Source organism: Anas platyrhynchos, chromosome 1 (genome assembly GCF_047663525.1).
Source record: "Anas platyrhynchos isolate ZD024472 breed Pekin duck chromosome 1, IASCAAS_PekinDuck_T2T, whole genome shotgun sequence".
Taxonomy (NCBI): Eukaryota; Metazoa; Chordata; class Aves; order Anseriformes; family Anatidae; genus Anas; species Anas platyrhynchos.
Genome location: NC_092587.1, coordinates 206009711 through 206030193, shown reverse-complemented (window position 1 = coordinate 206030193; position 20483 = coordinate 206009711). Strand labels below are relative to the sequence as shown.

Sequence of the window (20483 nt, the reverse complement as noted above, 5' to 3'; positions counted from 1 at the left end):
CGTGCACAGATCCACTTGCTTACAAGCCCTAAAAATAAGTTTCCCGCCCCGCTCCCTGCGGGAGAATTTCAAGAAATGAGAATTTCCCCATCTGGAATGGGGATTTCCCCATTTGGGATGAGGATTTCCCTATTTGGGATGGGGATGTCCCCATTTGGGATGAGGATTTCCCCGTCTAGGACAGTGATATCCCCATTTGGGACGAGGATGCCCCCATCTGGGATGAGGATGTCCCCATTTGGGATGAGGATTTCCCCATCTAGGACAGTGATATCCCCATTTGGGACAAGGTTGTCCCCATTTTGGATGAGAATTTCCCATCTGGAATGGGGATGTCCCTATGTGGGACAGCGATATCCCCATTTGGGACATGGATGTCCCTCTTTGGGACAAGGGACGCCCCCATTTGGGATGAGGATGTCCCCATTTGGGATGAGGATGTCCCCATTTGGGACAAGGATATCCCCACTTGGGATGAGGATTTCCCCACCTAGGACACCGATATCCCCATTTGGGATAAAGTTGCCCCCATTTTGGATGGGAATTTCCCCATTTGGGACTAGGACGTCCCCCTCTGGGACAGGGCTGTCCCACACGGTGCTCGGGGCACCCTATTTTCCCCCATCCATGCCTCGGGGTGGTGCAGCTTTGCCCTGACCGTCCAGATTTACCCATTCTCCCACCTCAGCACCTCCTCATTCCACCCCTCCTCTCATTTCCATCTCCCAAAAAATTTCCCTATCACCCCTCCCCTATTTTCTTCCCCGGCCTCATTAACGAGACTTAAAAAGGATTTGGGACCGGCTGACAGCTTGGTGCTGCCAATACCACCAACCCGTCTGCGATCGGGAGGCAGGCTCCAAAAAATATAATAATATAATTATTATTTTGCAAAGAATAAAACCTGGGTCCTTTTTTTTATTTATTTTTTTTTAATTTGCCTTCTGGTTTTCCCAAGCCTTTCGGTCAGATTCGCTTCGTGTTTTCCGGGCGAGCAGGCAGAGAGGATTTTTTAAATTTTTTTAATTTATTTTTTTATAATTTTTATTATTTTTTTTTCCTTCTCCCCAAATGAAAACCGAGCTCCTCCGGCGAACTCCTGAGCAAACAGCGGGGGCTCCAACAACATCCCCTGCCTCGTGGCAGGATCGTGAGCTGGCCGGGCTTTTCCCTGGAAGTTTGCAGCCCCATGGGCCAGGAGGAAGGCGAGGGGCTGGAAACCTGTGGGGCCAGGGAAAAATCCCAGAAATCCTCCTGCCAAAAAGCAGGAGCGAGCCCGGCCGCGGGGATGGAGGAGGTAAATCCCAAAGCGCTGCCACGGCCCCATTGCAGCCCCACAGCAGCCCCCGCGCTCTTTTTCCACCAGGTGTGGTGCTCGAGGTGGCTCCGGCAGCAAAAATCACCCCCACGAGTGGATTCGGATGGGTTTTTATATGGGGTGTTGCACGGGAGCCTGAGTGAAACCATGACAGAATTGCCTGAAAAAATATTGTGATAGGATAAAGGGTTTTAAACCAAAAGGGTGTAGGGTTAGGGGAGGGATTGGGGAGAAAATCTGCCTTCTGAGGGCTAAATTGAGCAAAATCCCCTTTGGTAAAACGCCCCCCTTGGTGCCACGGAGTGCCACAGGGCATCTGAAAGGGGGGAAGAAGGCGATCCTACAACACCTGCTCTCCATCCGTGTCCCCCAGAGAGCTGGCTTGCAGGGAAAACACCTTCAGCTCGTCCCCAGAACAGCAGCGGGAAGCCAGGAGCACCACGAGGGTCCCCAAAAAAATAAATAAGAAAGCAAGAGAGGGAAAGGCCAGACCTCAGCACGATGCTGGGAAGGTGCTGGGGTGTCCTTGATCCCTCAAAAAGCACCTCTGAGGGTTTGGGGCAGCCTCGGGCTGTTGGGACTCAGAAGGAGAATTTGCCCACGGTGCTGCGTGACCCAGAATGGGGAATTTGGTGATTTGGGGGCAGCTGGGTGTGCTGGCAGGCACAAAACCCACACCTGGAGAGTCCCAGAGGAGGTGGGGAAGAAGGGAGAGATGTAAAGGAGGGAAGAGGAGCCCCAGGAGGGGTGAGGAGCAGAGAATTGGTCCTTGGCAGGCTGGGCAAGGCAGAAATTTTGGCTTGGGGTGGCGGGACGCGCGGCTGGAGCCTTGCACAGGGTTAGGATACCCTCTGCAGGCCAGCCCTGAGCTCCACACATCCCAGCCACGGCGTTGCAGTCGGAAGACGAGCAGGAAACTCAAAAACCAAGCCCCGTCGAGGTCGGGTTGGATGTGGAGGAGAAAATCTGGGAGAAAATCTGGGAGTGAAGCCCTTTCCAAACCCCACTGCTGCCCTTGGGAGCTCTGCGGGGTGGCTCAGTGGGGAAGCATCTTCTGCTCCTTCCAGGTGCTCCACGAGGAGTTACTCCCAGCACCAACCCACCACCTCCTTCAGGTGGTCTTTTGGCTTTTCAGGTGGTCTTTTGGCTTTTCGGGTTGTCTTTTTGGCTTTACAAGGCCACGAAGGCTCTGTTGCACCCCGTCGATGAGCTTCTCCGTGTTTTTTTTGTGGATCCTCTTGGGTTTTTCAAGCGGTGCAAGGCTTCACCTCCTCCTTTCTGCTCTTCCACACGTTCTCGGCTGCCCGCCCAGCGCTCAGGTGAGCTGAGGGCCTTCACCAGGGGCTTGAATTAAGGCTAAAAAGACAAATAGTTTTAGTGCCACGGTAAATAGATGGAAAGAAGCAGGAGAGAAAACGCAAGAGATTTCCATAGCAACCAGCACCAGGGCTCTGATTGTCGCATGGGCTCACGGAAATCCTCTGCTCCTTCACCAGCAGAAGCACCGAGTTGCTTTGGAGGGGGATGCTGAAACCAAGACTTGCTTAAAAATCAAAAAAAACAACCAAAAAAAACAGGCTTTTTTTTTTCTTCTAGCTGATTCAAGCCCCTGAAAGCAGACGCACGCGCCCAGGGCACTGAGCGCAATCACCATCAGGGTGGCACCCAGCCCTAGCACCCCTAAAATCAGGCACCCAAAGATGGAAGAGCTCTGTTTGATGGAATTAAGCCTCACACAGCCTCAATAAAATAAATAAACCTCACCCTGGGCAAGCTGAAGGCTGAGGAAGAAGTTCTCACTCAGCTGAAGATGGACGTGGTAGAAAACGGGGTTGGGGATTTATTGGCACCAGGATTTTAGGACGATTATAAAGCTGCAGGTAAACGAGCTCCAACTGCAGTTGGAGTTGATGAGGAGCTGCTGGAGGATGGAGAGGACCAGAAATGGTGGACACAGGGACCTGGAGCCAAGAGAGAACAAATCTCCACCGGTACAAGTCTTTGGGGCTGATCTGACTGATCTGGTGGTCTTCTGAGATGGAGTGACTGCATCAGTTGACAAGGGAAGACCAACTGATGCCATCTACCTGGACTTCTGCAAGGCTTTTAACACGGTCCCACATGGCATCCTGGTCTCCAAATTGAAGAGAGGTGGATTTGAAGGGTGGACCATTCAGTGGATAAGGAGTTGGGTTGAAGATCGCACCCAAAGAGTGGTGCTCAATGGCTCCATGTCCAGCTGGAGGCTGGTGACAAGTGATGTCCCTCAGGGGTCTGTCCTGGGCTTCTAAAAAAGATGGAGAGCGACCCTTTACTTGGGTAGATAACGATAGGACAAGGGGGAATGGTCTTAAACTAAACTATGAGCATTGTAACCCCATCCTAAGCCCCCACAGCCAGGGTGGAAAAGGGCCAGCTCACAGCAGGGGAAGTTTCAGGGACGCGGAGATTTCAGGGATGATTTATCCCCTCTTCCTTCCCTGCTAACTCATCTCCCAGGATCTTAGAAGTGATGAATCTTCCTTTAAAAATCTTGGGATGTAATTGCTGGATGGGCCCTCTATAGGTCAATAACCCAAGCAGTGACTTGCCCAAACCTCCTTGCCCCCGCGATTTATGGAGAGGACAGAGCTGTGCACCCGATATTGCACATCCAGACAAGCCAGGGTCTGACCTCAAAAGCCTGCATGTTGCCTTGCTCGTGGCCATATCCAAAATATTTTAGGGGAAATAATCTGTGGCTTCGGTAACCCCAAAACCATGCCCGGGGACGGGATGGAGCCAGTTGCTCGAGGCCAGAACTGTGCCCAGGACCTTTTTAACAATCCCCTTGGGACAAATCCCATTTCCCCCTCAGGTTCCTGGCATGAAGAAGAAGAGGGATGGGAGGGAAAGCTGGGGTGCAACACATCCCCCTGCCCTGGGACCTGATCCCCAAAGCAGGGCACAATTCGGGGAGCAGCTAATTCAGGGGAGCTGCCAGCCCGGACTCCTCCGTTACTCGCCCGGGGCAGCAGGAGGGAGGGGTGTGGGTTAATATGGCCAGCAGGAAAATTGAATTACAGGAGATTTATGCCTGACAATGGGAAAAAAAAAAAAAAAAAAAAACTTTCTGGTGACGGGGATAGGCTCCGGCAGCCGCCCCGGGGGGAGGTGGGTTGCCAGCACGGGAGGTTTTTAAGAACAGGATGAACAAGCATTGCTCGGGACTGACTCAGGCTGAGCTGATCCCGCTGCAGGGAAAGAGGATGAGGGAACAACCCCTTGGGGACCTGGCCAGCCCCATTTTCCATGAGTCCTGCCCCATCTTTTGGGTTATTAATGGAAATAATCAACCCCGAGCCACTGAGGCTTCGAACCCTGACAGCGGCAGCGTGGTCCTGGCAGCCTCCTCCTGAAGGAGCCGGGCTCTGCTCAGTGCCATGGGGCTGCTTTCGGGGTTTTTAGCCTAATTTCTTCACCCCATTTCTTCATCTGGGTTGAGGGAGCCCAGCAGTTTGGGTGCAGGTCCCCTCGATCCTCAGCCAGGCCACCTCAGGTTGGGATTTGGGTTTGCAAACGGTGTTTTTTGGGTTTGCCTGTGCACCAAGCGTAACGCTAATGTATAAAATGGTAAAATATGAGTGAATATGCCCCAGGAAATGTTAAACCGCGTGGTTTGTGTGGAAAAAGGCTCTGTGCTGTGCATCACAGAGCTTATAACCTGGTCTCTGGGGAGCCCCTGGGTGCCTGTGGGCAGCAGGAGAGGCGAAGGGGAGCCCAAAAGGGAACGCAACCAGAAAAAGGGACAGAAAAATGCTTTTAATAAAGAGGGATTGTGTGCGGTGCTTTCATCACTGGGGCAGCGTGAGGGGAGCGCCCTGAGGCGAGCCGCTGGCCGCGCACCCCCCACCTCCCCCCGCGGCCCCGCGGCCGCTGACAGAACTCGGGGGCCGCCCCCCTTCCTTATATCCCTTTCCCTTATTAATATTCATGAGGGGGCGTGGCCTCCACCTCATGAATATGGAAATGAGCCCCGGGCGGGCGGGGCCGCGTCCCCTCCAAGCGTGAGAAGATGGCGGCGGCGGCGGCGGGCCCGGGCGGCCGGGCCGCGTTAGGACGAGGGCGGCGGCGACCGGCAGGGAGACCGGGGCCGGCGGAGAAGCCCGAGGATGAAGCGATGGCGGCGGAGGAGGCTGTGGCGGAGTGCCCGGCGTGCCGCCAAGCGCTGGCGGAGGCGGTGACGCCGCCCTGCCGCCACTCGCTGTGCCTCGCCTGCTTCCAGCGCTGCCTGCAGGGCCCCGGGAACCGTTGCCCGTTGTGCCGGGGCCGCCTCGCCGCCGCCGGTGGCACCGGAGGAGGAGGAGGAGGTGGAGGAAGCGGAGGGGGGGAGCAGCAGCAGCAACGGGCACCGGACCCAGGTGCGGCGGCGGCAGCGGCGGCTCCCGCCCCTCCCCCAGCGCCAACCGCCGCCGCGGTGGCTGAGGGAGGGGGAGCGCGGGGCGGGGCTTTATATAGGCGGTGGGCGGGGCTTATTGGGAAAAGGGGCGGGGTTTGTGGGGAAAGTGGGCGGGGCTTGTGGGGTGGGCGGGGGCTTGAGGGTGTGAGGGGAGGGGGGTGGGCAGTTGGAGGGTGGAGGGGCTGAGGGGAGGGGGGTGTTTGTTGGGGGTGGGGGGTTGAGGTGAAAAAGGGAGGGTTTAGGTAAAAAAAGGGAGGGTTTAGGTGAGGGGAGGAGGTTCTAGGGGGTTTAGGAAGGTGTTGCTAAGGGATAGGGGTGGTAGCATGGGTGGTACGTGGTCCCAATGGGCTTCCCAACCCTAATGGCTGCAGGGTTCTCTGAAATTCCTCCAACTTTGCCTGGGGTTTGCTGAAATTCTTGGCCCTGAGGGTGGTGAGGTGCTGGCACGGAGGAGCTGTGGATGCCCCAGCCCTTGAGGTGTTCAAAGCCAGGTGGGGTGAGGTCCTGAGCAGCTTGATCTAGCGGGTGGTGTCCCCACCCATGGTTTGGGTTGGAATTGGGTGGTCTTTGAGGTCCTTTCCAACCCAAAACATGCTGTGAAGGGGCCACGATTGCCTCACCACCACCAGGGGACATAGGGTTCCTCACCCCTCCACCATGAGAACCAGCCCAAGGTGAAGGGCATCAGGAGCCCATCCCCTTCCCTGTGAGCCCCTCACTGGTGGCACTGGTAACGGGAGGGATGGGACAGCATTGGGTCACCTCACATCCCCACGAGGTGCCACCAGACCATCCAATAGGCAACAGGCAGTTATTTTGGGCATAAAACCGCAAAAAAAAATAATGGTTATGGAGGTGCTGGCCGGAGGGATCAGCGAACATCAGGCAGGTTTGTGCTTGGAGAGAGGAATTATGGAGAAGTCCTGGTCCTCACTGACAATGAATCCATCATTGCTGAGCTTTTTGTATGGAATTTCCTCCCCGTCCCAGCTATTTCCTCATGGTTTTCCTCATGGTTTTCCTCATGGTTTTCCTCATGAATTTCCTCATGAGCTCAGCCTTGGTGTGGCTGCTTCTCATGACTTTTTGAGGGGCTGCCTGGAGGGGAGATGCACCACACTGGGACAGAAGGGCCAGCCACCAGCCCACCTCTTCGCCTCAAAACCTCCCACTTTCTGCTCCTTGCTCCTCGCTGGTTGTTGGCCCTGCTTGGTCTGCCCTTGCCTGGAACATCCACAGTCCAGCAACGCTTATATTTGATGTAAAAATGAGTTTGGGCTCCATGCTTGCCTCACGTTGTCTCAAGATGTGTGAGCTTTGCACCTGGTAATCGCCTTGGTAAATGTTTGCTGCCCTCCCAAATTTTTTGAAGCTCTGGAAGTGGCTTGGGGAGAACGACGAGAGGCCTCGACCCTGAGGTGCTGAGCTGGGCTAACAGCGTGGAAATGGGGCTGCCCAGCACCCCAGGGTTTGCCCCTCTCCGAGGATGGATGGAGGCCCTGCAGCCACCTTAACCACCCCGGCAGGAATCCCAAAAAGCGTTTTTGGTGTCGCTGCGTTTCATTTCGTAAATCCACGATGGCTGTTCCCGATCTCCTTCTCCATGTGCCTGGAGGTGGTTTCCAGGATGAGTTGTTCCATCACCAGGGATCATCGAGGTGAGGCCTTCCTTTTTGGACAGGGGCAACGTTGGCTTTTTTCAGAGCACCAAGACCCTCTCCTGATTTTCGTGGCCTTTCAAGAGCGGCCTCCTCGTGACGTTGGCCAACTCTTTGTGTGGGAGCATGATTAGCATCCCCCAGGGGTGCCCCCAGCCTCAGCCAAGCTCTCATCAAACACTGAATAAGCTGACGCAATTAAATCACTTGAAATGATTTAGAAAAATACTTTTCATGTTTTTTTTTTGGTTGGTTATTTTTTTGTTGTTTTTTTTTTGTTGTTGTTTTTAAACACCAGAGATGCTACATGAAGCTTCCAGCTCAAACTGGGCAACCAGCACCGGTTTTGAGCCTGGATTTCGGTCTTTTGCTGGGATTTGAACACCGCAGTGGACTTGTGGAGACCCTGACAGAGCTCAGGGATCGAGTGCTGTACAAATACGCAGGAAGACAAAGTCCTCGTCATGCCGCTTGCCAAACAAAAGGGGACGGAGGTGAGCGGCGAGGAGGCGCCCGCTGCCCTTTGAGCTCCCGTTTCCTCCCCCCGAGCACCCGTAGGTCCCACGTGGCGGCTGGAAAAGCTGGAAACGTGCCCCTGGATGCTGGCCTTGGCCTGGATTTGGGGCAAAAGTAGCCGAAAGGAGCAAAGATGCGCGTGCTGCCTTCCTGGAGAGCTGCTCGGGCTGAGAAATAAGAAAATAAGGATGCTCACATTTCTCCGAGGATGACAGAGCGCCCTTAAACGAGACGAGGGGGATGAAATTCGTGGCAGGAGAGTGAGGAGCGAAGCAGGAATTCGGTTTTGCAAGGAAGAGGCTTGTTACGCCGGGCAGGAGCTGGGAGCTGCTCGACTGGGGCATGGATAATACAGCAATTAATGGATAATACACGGCTCATTTCAGCAAGAGACCTGCAGGTGGTTTTGGGAAGCCATGGGGAGGTTGTTCTGCTGCAACATTTGGGAAAACATCCCCAAAAAAAGGAATTTCACAGCCACGTTTGTATAACAACCTAAACACATGCTTTCCCTCTTGTCCTGCTGGCCTAGACCAGTCAAGCTCTTGAGCGTTTCCTGGTGATTCCTGAATTTCCTTCCACTTCTGCTTTCTGTGGCCTGTCCCCAGGTTATTTTTCCCTCCAGGGCACAGCCCTGAGAGCCTACAGACAACACTCCTGGTGAAGCACTGCACGAAAAGCAGGGATTGACTCCAAAAATGTTGTAAATCCTCGCAGAAGACCTGTTCACAGCCACCAGGAGCCGGGGGAAACCACACCAGTGCCGCAAGCAAACAACGAGCAGGAAAGCTCTTCCAAAAATCCTTCCCTTCTCACATCCTCGTTATTTATAAATGGTGTCCGTGCTCCTGTTTATTTCGCAAAAAAATCTACGATCACAAACAGGTGACGTGTTTGGGATCTGTTGTTCCACCCACGCTGCTCAGGAGTGCAAGTGAACAGCGCCTGGCCACGGTGCCCCCTTTTTTTGGGATGAAATCGAGAGGATTTGAGGCGTTGAGGGGTGTTGAGGCTGCACATCAAACATGAGAAATGATGTTAAATAATTTGGAAATGTGCTGTCCTTTCATACGGTGCAGGAATTGATGACTTTTTGAGGCTGAACACTGCAGGATGAGGCCCCTCTGCCAGCTGCAGGAGCTGAGGTTGCCCTGGCACGGGCACCGGCCCTAAAGCAAGAAGGGGATTTTGGAAAGGAGAGGGCTGGGAAAGCAGCACTGTCCCTAAACCCTGTGCATCATATTCCACCGCAGGAGGGGTGTTTGCCCTTGGAGCACGCGAACTTTGCAGAAATACCACTCGATTTGTTAAATTTGGGAGCTGGCGGCGCGCCTGCTCCCTCTCTTACCAGGCTCCTGTTGGTGAAGTTAGGAGAAAAATGGGGGCAAAAAGGGTTTTATCAGCTTTTAGCCTGTGTCGTCCACCTTAGACTGATTTGGGGTGCCAGTAGGTACGAGGCTGGCAGGCAAAGCTGCGGGAGGTGCTGGGCGAGCAGTGGGGCAGCGAGGCTGAGCAGCCCCAGCCACCCCCACTAAAATGCTCCTTCCTTTTTCTCCTTCTCCTTCCAGATTTCATATTCCGAGCGCCCATTAAGCTGAGCAAGCCGGGGGAGCTTCGGGAAGAATACGAAAGCCAGCTGAGGAAGGTACGGTCCTTTTTTCATTGTGGTTTTTCTTGCAGGATTCCCAGCAGGAACACCGTCCAACCTGTAAGGATGATGAAGGGAATTCAATTCCTGCTCTGGAACAACGTCCCATTTATCCCATTTCTCTGCTCAAATCGTTCAGGGAGGTGCTGAAAGCAATCAAGCATGCAGAAGATGTTTTCTAGTGCTGTGAGCTGCTTTCCAGAGCCAGGAGATGGGTACGGACCATCCGTGGTGGACCTCACACAGCCCTGGGTTGTGTAGGATTTATCAGAGCATCCCTACCTGTGGATAAAATCCCATAAAAAGCCAATCCCATAAAAAGTTTTGCAGTAAAGGGCGGCTTCTCCTTGCTCCTGGAGTAACATCCTTCTTAACCATCTGTCCCAAACTCAAGCTTTCTGTCTGTTCTTGGGCAGGAAAAGACGTTATGGAAAGGCAAAAATTAAGGGGGAGAGAAAACAACTTTTCAGCTATTTTGGAATTAGAATCTGGGAAAATATTTTCTATCTTTAAACTAGGGATTGATTGAATCTAAATCATCCAGTCCTTTATGCAAGCTGGCTGCTTTCTAAGTGAGAAATGTTGCACTGAAAGCAATGCAGCTGCTGTAGCAGAGTGGATAAAGGTTCAATTAAATCAAATTTGCTTAAATCCCACATCCTTAATCCCATCCTGTGCCTGGACTCATGCGTGGCCCTGATGGAGCAGCACCTTGGTACCTGTGGTGGTGTTTTGGGGCTGGGTCCAGCCTCCCCTGCAGAGGATGAGGAGCAGGTTTCATCCCTGGTGGTTTTTTTGGGGGGTTTTGTGGCACTTCTGCCAGCATCGAGGCTCTCTGTTGAAGCAGAGGTGGGTCAGGCAGGTGCAAGAGTGGGCACGGAGAGACAAAAATCTGGTTTATTAATTAACTTGGACGTGGATTGCTCTATTGGGCAATTTATCTTCGCTGGGACCCGGAGGATGAGTGCACTCGGGGTGTCTTTGGCTTAGCAAAGAAATAAAGCTGCTGCTTGCCAGGTGTGTGGGTAATGCCTCCAGGAGCAGCTTTATAAATCTCCCTGGGAGGATTTATCAATTTAGAAACCCTCTCCAAGTGGGAGACGACTTTTGGGAGCCAGCCCCTGGTGCTGTGAGGCTCAGAGGAGCCGATGTGCTCCAGCTTCTCCTATATTCCAGGGGGAATTTTGGCTGCTGCTTCACAGGAGGAAGAGACTCCTGGTGCTTTGGGGAACCTGAATGAGGCAGAGGACTCGGATTTGGGAACTGAATCCGGCATGGAACCGGGCTTCCCTCAGTGTCCCCCAGCGGTGCCGTGGGGATTTCTCCCTGAGCCTTCAAGCTGCATCCCCCAGACGTGTGAGTTGTTTTCCTGGCCCTGCTGCCCAGCTTTTTGCACCCAAAACCCACTGGAACATCACACCGAAGAAGATTTATTCAAAGTGGATAACCTCGTGGTGGGATTTTTTTGGCACCAGGGGTGACCTGGCTCTCGGAGGAAGGTGAAGGGTTTGCTGCCTACGCGCAGGATAACAAGAATAATTTTCCAAGAATAATTTTTCTCTTGGTGCTCTTGTATTTTACGTGCTTCCCAAGGAGGATTTAATTTCCATGTGCTACAAACAGAGCTCGTCCTGCTATGCTGTCCTGTCACAAGCAGCAGGGAAGCTGCTGCCGAGGTGCGTGCTGATGCTCGGCTTCGTGCGGTGAGGAGGAGAGGTCAGGCGTGAGCCTACCAGACTTTTTTTCAAGCAGCAACGCTGAAATTTCCACATCTTGAGCAAAAATTGCCATTTAAAAATCAATCAGTGGCTCGTACGGCATTTTTTAAGTGCCAAATGTGATCCCTGAAACGGCGACGGGAGGTGAAAACCCGGTGTGATAACAGCTGATGGGGCAGCACCCAGGAATTCGGAGATGCTACGGAGGTAACGTCAGGTACTTTTGGGAAAGAATCACAGAATCAGGTTGGAAAAGCCCTCTGCAATCATCTGGTCCAACCTCGAACCCACCGCTGCCAAGTCCACCACTAAGCCACGCTACCAAGCCACCTCTCCACGTTTTCTCCAGGGTACAACCTACACGAGGCTGCTTGAAGTGATGTTTTAGGATTAGTGCGCATCAAATTGTTAGTGCCTGGCTTCGTTTGCAACAGCAGGGACAGAAATTTGGCCACAAGTCTCACACAAGATGTCCAAGGATGCTGACACTTGCTTAAGGACCTGCTCACTTTTGTCTCCAAAGCTGTCTGTCCACAGGTTTGCCTAAAATTAAATATTCCCGTGCATTCTTATGTGTGCTTGTGGCTTCACATTTGGGAGCTGAGTATAATTTTGGACGTCAGAAAAAATAGAAAAAAAAACAGAAGACTTCCACCTAGCCTCATTCCATAAAGCTGAAAGCCCCAGCAGCGTTGGGTAGGACCCGGCCAGCCCAAGAAGTCATCCTCACAATGTGACCTCTTCCTTCAGATCCTTCCTGAAGTCCCCTGGAAACGCAGAAATATTTATGAAAGCTCACGAGATGTGCAGCAGAGCTCTCCCCACGTCTAAATCACGTGGTGATAATCTCCTCAGCGGATGATGTGTTGTAGTTCTTGCTTCAGCTTGCGAATAGATGGGGAATTTCGAGACACATCTTAAAGCGTTGCCTAACCAGAAGTGAAATCTGCTTTGGAAACCGTTTGCTGAACACCCACAACCCGCCAAATGATGATTTTTTTACATCTTTCCACCTTCTCTCCTCCTCCTCTCTCCCTCATCCCTTGGGGTTTGGATTTTGTAGGGTTTGGGTCCTTCCTAGTCTCCAAACCCCGCTGTGCTGTTCCTGTAACCCACTGTGAACTCCGTTTCCTTTCTTTTCACATTTTAGGGTAGCTTCCCTTGCATGTCTGTGCTTTTTTTTTTTTTTTCCCCTGCAGCAGGGAACGAAAACCCTGAGTATTTTTGGCGAGGCGAGGAGCTGGCGCAGCGTCACCCACGCTCTCCGTGCGCCGCGCCGTAGGACGATGCACCCCAAGCTCCCAGCAAAAACCATCCGTGCCCAAAAGGCGCTGCCCCGGGAGAAAAAAAGGGAAGCCCCCAGAAGAAAATAGGGGAAATTCGGGGCAGCTCCTCGCTTCCAGAGCCTCAGCACTCGGCTTGAAGAGAGCTGGAGGTGTCGGTGCTCGGGTTGATCGGCGCGGTGGAGCTGCAGCTCTCCGAGGTTGGGGTTGTTCGAGGAGGATCAGCCTTCACGGAGGTGGGTGGAGGAGGGAGGAGCAGGTCCCTGCACGTACCTACGGGGTTTATTCACGGCGTTACGTGCGAGCTGAAGCTCGGGGAGAGGTGAGAAGCTGAGCAGAGAGGGAAGGAGAGGTGAAGGGTGATGCTTCCCCGGGCGGGCTCAGCCCCGCGGAGGTGCCGGAGGCGTCTGCGGATCTCCTTCATCAAGAAAAGGTGGTGGAAAGGAGGAGAAAAAAAGCTTTTTTGGCTCTCAGCAGAGCCCGTGGCCACGTTGGGATAACCCCTGGGCTCGGCAAGGCTGAAAACTCGGCGCCAGGAGGAGCTGCTGGAAAACAAAGGTCGGCATCGGGTAGTTGGAGGTGGTCGCTTGGAGGGCTCCTGCTTTAGCCAGGAGGGCAGGGGAAGGGCTGGAAATCCTCTGAACCCCACTGCTCTTCTTCCCGGGCTGCACCAAGCTCAGAAAGCACTCGGTGATGTTCTGTGGGATTCCTCGTTCAGTGATGTCCCGTGGGATGCCTTGTTGAGCCGTCAGGATTTTGGAAAACGCGGCAGTGCAGCGCACGTGGGCGAAATATCATCACCTCGTAGCCTTTTGGAATTGCTCCGGTGGTAGAATCAACCTGAAAACGTCTAAAACCACGTGAAAATTAGAAAGAATTAAAACTTTCAGCCTCCAGTTGGAGAACTTCGGGCCCCCAGTTGGCTGTCAGAGGGTTGGACGATGGCTTTGGGTCTTCTCTATCCCAATGCATCCCGAATTTATTGGAGAATTGCTGTAACCGACTTAAAAAAGACTTAAAAAAGACTTAAAAAAGACTTAAAAAAGGAGCATAGCTCGCGTGAAATTATTGCCTATGTGCTTTGCTTGCTGCTGAGTAGGCAACAACTTGAGCAGGGAGATGGAGACACCAAAATTAAATGATGGGGCCGGGATTTTTTGGAAAATCCCTCGTTGACAGCCAGGGGTGGCACCCGAGACACTCGGATGATTCTGACTCCTTTGTCGTTGTTTTTTTTTTTTTCAGATGAGGGAAGAAAAACTACAAGAAGAAAAAGCTTCGGAGGAGCTGATCCCCAGGCTTGTGCTGGATGACGTGGACGTAGGGAAAAGAAAAACAGAAGAGCAGCAGAAAAAAGACGAATCCGTGGCGCTCAAAGCGAGCCAGGAGTGTGTAAGTAAGCTCCTACTTGGCAATCCACATCAGAGACGCTGTCAGGGGGGTGAAATTACGGCTGAGATCCAGTCGTGGGGCAGGAATTGCTTTTTTTTCAAGCCTTTCTTCCTTTGACACTGGATGTTGACGCTGGGTGCTTTCCAGGATTGACTCCTCTAGAGCCTCGAAGGGGATGAGCTAACAGTTTATAAAGATCCGTGCTATTGAGAACTATTTTCCAAGGTTTTTTTATGACTACAGACGTTCTTCTGTGTTTTTTTTTTTCCCCTTCTGCCCACCTCACTTAGGACTGAGAGGTGCAGCTCTCCCAAACCCATGGGTTAAACCTGCAGAGGTGCCCGCTCAATTTTGGGTAAATATTTTGGGTCTTCAGGCCCACTCCTGTGGGCACATCTCCTGCTGAGCGCTGCCCATTTCTCATTTCAACTCTGAGACTCCCCAGGAAACGCTCTTAAGAATTTGGGATTGGCAGAGGATGATGTGGGCACTGAATCACCTCCTGTAGTAGTTTTTTGGTGAGGGATTTTCTCGAGCTTCCTGTCCATCCGGTGTCTGATCACTAAATTATCTTTGTTCAGTGAGTCACAGCTCTCTGCAGGAGCTCTGTGCTTATTTTTTGCCATTTTTTATGCTCCTACAACCAGCCTCCGAGCTATTACGGCTCCAGCGAGGAGAATCCACGAGCGTTTACCTTGCTGGGAGGTTGCTTCCTTGCTTTATTTCCTCTGGGTGTAATCACAGCAGAGGCTTTTTGGAATCTTTAACCTTTGTTTTCCAAGCGATTCTTTTTCTCGTACGTGTCAGCTAACTCTTCCTTGCTTGACTTCAGTTTCCCGAACGCCTCTCGGATTCGGAGAATGAAGAACCCTTCCAGGGCAAGCAACCGCATCGCTCGGCTTTCGTGTCCAAGACCAGTGCCTACTCCTTTGCCTTCCTTTCAGGGTAAGATGCCGAGGCTTGATTCGAGCTTATCAATGTCCATCACGGATGTAAACATCTCGTTCTCCTTGCTGTTCTTCTAAATGGACCTGAGAAGCTTTGAATTTATTAAAATCTGATCAAAATCTGAAATAAGCAATCACTTTTCTCAAATTTGAGCGTTGGTAAAGTGTCTGACTTCCTCCTACCTGTTATAAAATCCTGGGGGTTAACACATTTCGTGTTCACCCCATGATGCAGAAAAGTCATTGACTACATAAATAATATAAATATATATATAATAAATATATATATATAATAAATATATATAAATGTAAATATATATATATTATAAAGTCATTGACATTATAAATTACAAAAATCATGGAAGAACAGAATTTTTTATGTTAAACTCAAGCTTTTTGTCAAACAGTGAGACCTCACACAAGCTTCTGGGCTTCTGCAGTGCTGTCGTTAGCTCTGACCTCAATTAACTACAATTAAGGGAGGCGTTGGGGGGGTTCAGTGGGGAGACCCTGACCACACACCGGGGCTTTGGGGTGCCGTGCTCAGGAGAATTCCTCCCGACTGCTGCTTCAGCTCCCTCGACCCAAAGGTTTCCCTGCCCAAAACCCTGGGCTCAGCAGCTCAGCGTTGCGGCAGCCCCAAGGAACGATGCAGGCAGGTCCTTTTTGTCCCTATTTCTGCCTAATTAGGGGATAATTTGGCTGGAAGGGCCCTTCAGAGATCATATAATCCGAATGCTTTTATCAATGGCTCCATTTTCAGTCTGGTCTGGCTCGTGGTGTAGCAAACCACGGCCACGAGGCAGCGGGGATGAAGATGATGAGGGTGGGGGACAAGGATGAGGTTTTGGCACGGGGGTGGGCAGCACCCAGCTGTCCCCGATTTGGATTTGGGGCTCTGTCCACGGGGACGTGCTCAACTCAAGGCTTTTTGGGTGCCCTGTGCTCAACCCCAACCTCTCCGGGGACTTTTTGTCGTGCCGGCGCCGAGACGAGGAGTTCACATGGACTCTTATCAACTCTTATCTCGTCTCAACTGCTTTCCAGGAACCTCACCTCCAAGGTGGAGAGGAGTCGAAGCTGCACGGACACCATCCAGGAGAGATCGAAGAGCAGGCAGAGATCAGCCCCAGCCAGCAAAACAAAGGTACGGCCGCTTCCAGGGCGCGTGGCGGGGCGGGAGAAGGCTTTGATGTCTTCCCCGCCCTTATCTGAGCGCATCCAACACCAGCAATTTGCAGATACAAAGTCCTGGAGCTGTGGGGTGGTGCTGGGGCTGCGTTATTGCCCCGAGGCTGAGCTGCTCCCTACAGCTCCCGGCAAAATCCTGCGAGGTTGGGAATTACAGAGCAGGAGACGGCTGGCAGGGCTCTTTGTTGGCTTTGTGGCGTAATTGGAAGGGCTCTTTCCCTCCTTTGTTTGCTAATTCATTTCCTTGCCAAGGCTGAATCTCCAGACAATTAGAGATTATTATTTTTTTTTAATTTAGAAAAAAAAATCCTCTTTCTCCCCTATTCTTTCCAAAGCTGTTTAAGAGGAGCAAAACTCGTTGCTCGCCTGGTGCGAGCGCGCTTTCTTTTGCGCTTTCACCCAGCTCTCTGCCACGGGAAGAGTCGGCCAGGTCTTGTTTCCTTCAGATCCCACAGAAAAAGTGAATTTTGGTGGCTGCAGCTTTCTCAAGGGTCCTGGTGGCTTTTTGGGCAGCGCAGCTTAGCAAGGGAACACCGGCGCTGGGTGTCACCACGTCAAAAGTGGGAGACGTGGGGATACAACGTGCTCCGAGGCCATGAGGCCGTGACACCCATGAGGTTTTCTCCTCCCTCAACCACTTTTGGAAGGTCAGCTTGGTTAGGGGATGACATTTGGGACCTGGTGACATCCCCATCGGTACGGGAAGTTGACCCCAGTGAGCACCTGGCTGGCTGCCCCAAGGTTTCGGGCATGGACCTTGGTCAGTCCCGTGTTAAAAGCCTGGTCCAGTCCCTGTGGAGGCTGACAGGAGATAAATTGAGCTCAAAGCACGGGATCTGTAACTCCCCTGCCTCCCCAGGCTTTTTTGTTTTTTACTCTTCACGTAGATGTTTCATGGGCCTGGCCAACGAAGAGTTTCCCTGCGAGGGTGTTCCATAAATCTGTTTTGACCCCAAAATCACAGAAACCACTCTTCCTTTGGGTGCAGCAGGGCAGGGCTCCCAGGTTAGCAGCTGGATAAAATCATTTCACCTTGAAAAAAATAATAATGCCATTTCCATCCGTGCGTAAATTTATTTGTGGCTGGGTTCTGCCGCGTTCCGGGCGTAGGAGCAGCAGGAGGTGGTGCTGGAGATGCTCCTCGTAAGCTCTGCCAGGGCACTTTCCTCCTGGTGGTTTGCTTAGGAGTGAGATAAACCCAGGCTGAGTATTTATTCCTCCTCTCCTGTGGGTTCCTAGGGGACAAAAAACCCTTTGGGGAGCTTCCCTTGAGGAGCGTGGCTTCCTCCAGCTGCCTCTCCGCTTCTCGCATTGCTTCAGGCGTGGATTTTTTGGGTGGGATTGCTGCTTGTGTGAGCCCAGCAGCCCAAAAAACAAACTTCCACTAAAACAAACTCAAACCCCGGGTTATTTTGGGGTCTGGTGCCCCCTGCTTACACCCCACATCCTTAGGGCTGTGCCCTAAGCCGCGGCAGTGGCCGCTCCTCTTCCTCTCTTGCCCAAACTCTCCTCCCCGAGCAGCTTTGTGAGCGGTGCCGCCTTCCTTTACAGGTTCCCCCCATCACCAGCGCCTCGACGCCTCTGCTGGGCGTTTTGTCGTCCACCCAAAACCACCGCTGCCTCTCCGCCCCCGACCTGACGGCCGAGAAGCGCCCGGTGCTCAGCGCCGCCTCCTCCCTCCCCGCCCTGCACAAACCCGAGCGCTCCATCAGCCCCGAGAGCAACGACAGCATCTCGGAGGAGCTCAACCACTTCAAACCCATCGTCTGCTCCCCTTGCACTCCTCCCAAAAGGCTCCCGGACGGCCGGGTCCTCAGCCCTCTGATTATTAAATCCACCCCGAGGAATCTCAGCCGCAGCCTGCAGAAGCCGACCACCTACGAGGCCAGCCCCAGGATCCTGAAGAAGTGGGAGCAGATTTTCCAGGAGCGCCAGGTGAAAAAGACTCTTTCCAACAAAGCCACCCTCACGTCCTCGGCTTCGGAGCCCGGGGAGGACCCCACGGGTCCCGATGGCACCAATCTGTGCCACCGAGAGCCGCCAGCACTGCAGGATGAGCAACTCCCCCCCGATCCATCCGGAGGTCCTCGCCCCGAGCTGGATTTCTTCCCCTCCATCAGCCAAACGACGCCGGGAAGAGGGAGCGAGAAACCCCGAGATCCCCAAGCCTTAATGACAAGCGACAGCCTCGCCTCCCTCCACCCTCGCCTGCCCGAAGCCCCCGACCCCAAAATGAAAGCATCAATGGAGAAATCCTCCCTGCCCCTCGGCCCCAAAACCCTGAGCAGAAGGCTCGTGGGGGTGAGCACCGCGCTGCCCGACGGCGGCGCCCTGCCCGTCCCCGTCAAGCCTGCGGGGAAAAAACAGCTGAAATATCTGAGCGGCGGCGAGCAGATCCACGTGAAGAACAGCTCCTTCGAGGGCATCATCGGCGAGCAGCCGCCGGGGCTGCGCCGAGGGAGGAAAAGGCGCTGCAAAACGAAGCACCTGGAGCACAACGGCACCGTCAAGAGACTGCGGCACGCGGCGGGGGACGCCGGCTTGGCCCCGGAGGAGAGGCTGGTGAGGGAGGTGGAGCAGAAGCTCCAGCAGGAGGAGGAGGACAGGAGGCTGGCCCTGCACCTGCAGAGGATTTTCGACAGCGAGAACAGGACGGTGGAGAGGAGGAAAGTCCGGGTGGACCGCTACCTGCTGCGCTCCAAGAGCAGCACGCTGGGCGCCAAGTAGAGGAGCGCCGCCGGGCGACGTTGCCTTTTCTTAGAGGACGATGAGGTTTTTGGGGTTGTCTTAGAGGAAAGCTATTTTTTTGTCATGCTTCCACCCACGCCGTTGTTTTGTTTCTGTTTTTTTATTTTTGGTTTTGTTTTGTTTTGTTTTGTTTTCGGTTTTTGGTGGCGAGGCATTTGGAGGTCCAGTTCGGAGAGACGCCGGAGTCCTTGCAGATTTCCAAGAAAAAGGGGGAAAAAAAGAAAAAAACACAAAAACTCCTCCAGCCTTGGCTGGTCCATGGGTCTGAAAGAGGTCCCTCAGCCCCCCCGAACACACTGCAAGGCGGGTGCCTGTGGGGTTCCCCTAACAAGAAGGGTTTTATGGGCAGCCCCCGGGGTCCTGGGTCCTCGGCAGGGAGCAGGGGTTGGACCAGACGGACCCAGAGGTGCCTCCAGCCTCAGCCTCTGGGCGAATTTTTTGAGGTTATTATTTATGTTTTGAGGTTTTTGAGGGTTTTCTCACACCAAGGACCTCGTCCAGGCGTTTCCTCGCCATCCCGGTGTGCCAGGAGCACCCGGAGCTCAGCTCATGGGGAGGAAAAGAGGTCCTGGGAGGAGTTCCTGATGCTGCGGTGCTCAGATTTAATATTATCCGAATATTTGTGCATCCTGGCTGGATTTAAGCTTAAACCAGGTGGGCATTTGGCGAGGGAGGCCGTGCTTTGTGCTGCTGTAGTGGTGACGGATGAAGGCGCCTCGCTGGCTGCACAAGCCGAGGTCGCTTCATCGAGTAGGAGGCCAAAATGTAGCAGAGAAAGGAGGTAAAATCAGGATTTTACAGGACATTTTATGGTCGTGGTGATGAGCAGGAAGCTTGAGCTCGTGCAGCTTTTCTCCCAGGGTTTCTTCCCCTTCCTGCTAAGGGATCCAAGGGGGAAGGAAGGGAGGAGGAAGGAAGGGGGACGCTGGCCCTAAGAAGGAGGTGGTGGGTGCCCTGCAGGCTCTCGGCACCCCTAAGCCCTCTCCCAGCACCCAACGAGTTCCTGGCAGGGGTTTTGGGGTGAAATCTGCCCTCCCCGTGCCCCGAGCTTGCCACCCACAGGTTGGAACCACTACGAGAGCTCAGGCGAGCGATACACTACAGATTTCCACCTCGGGGCACGAGGTCGGGCACGTTTCTACCCAGACGTGGCCTCTGGTTGCAGCCGTCCTCCGAGCTCTGCTTCCTTTCACCTCTCTTCCCCTTCCTTTGGGGTGATTCCTTGGGTTATTTTGGGGAATCGGGCTCTAAAAGTGCTTGCAGTGTGTTCGCTGGGGACCCTCGGTGCCAGGGGACAAGGGACATTCATGGAACTGAAGCATGGATTGAACGCCCCGTGTCCACGGCATGAAAATTATCCTTGCCCAAATTCCTCCCGAATTTATCTTAAAAATGGCCCGATTTCTCCCTTTTTTTTTTTAAAAAAAAAAGGGAACTGGTTTTGTTTTTCTCTCCCAGCACGCTCGTGGTAACTGCAAGGACCCTGGCGCGTTTTCCTCCTCGAACTGGATTTTTTTTTTTAAGAAAAAAAAAAGAAAAAAAGAAATCTTATATTTTAATGGATAAAATTTATATATTTTAAATACTATATTTCAACAGATCGACACTTTGGTTTTGAGAAATCTT

General features: G+C 53.0%; 2 protein-coding genes across 2 annotated transcripts in view; both read left to right on the top strand.

Moving 5' to 3' along the window:
* Positions 1-20483, top strand: part of NEU3 (neuraminidase 3) — a 66185-nt gene that overhangs the window by 20051 nt on the left and 25651 nt on the right. The window lies entirely within an intron of this gene.
* On the top strand, positions 5325-20274 carry RNF169 (ring finger protein 169). Its single transcript, XM_027462128.3, has 6 exons — positions 5325-5718; positions 9499-9575; positions 13825-13971; positions 14804-14916; positions 15966-16065; positions 17661-20274. Exons 1-6 carry the CDS (start codon positions 5373-5375, stop codon positions 18834-18836), a joined length of 1959 nt encoding a protein of 652 aa, XP_027317929.3. The 5' UTR covers positions 5325-5372; the 3' UTR covers positions 18837-20274.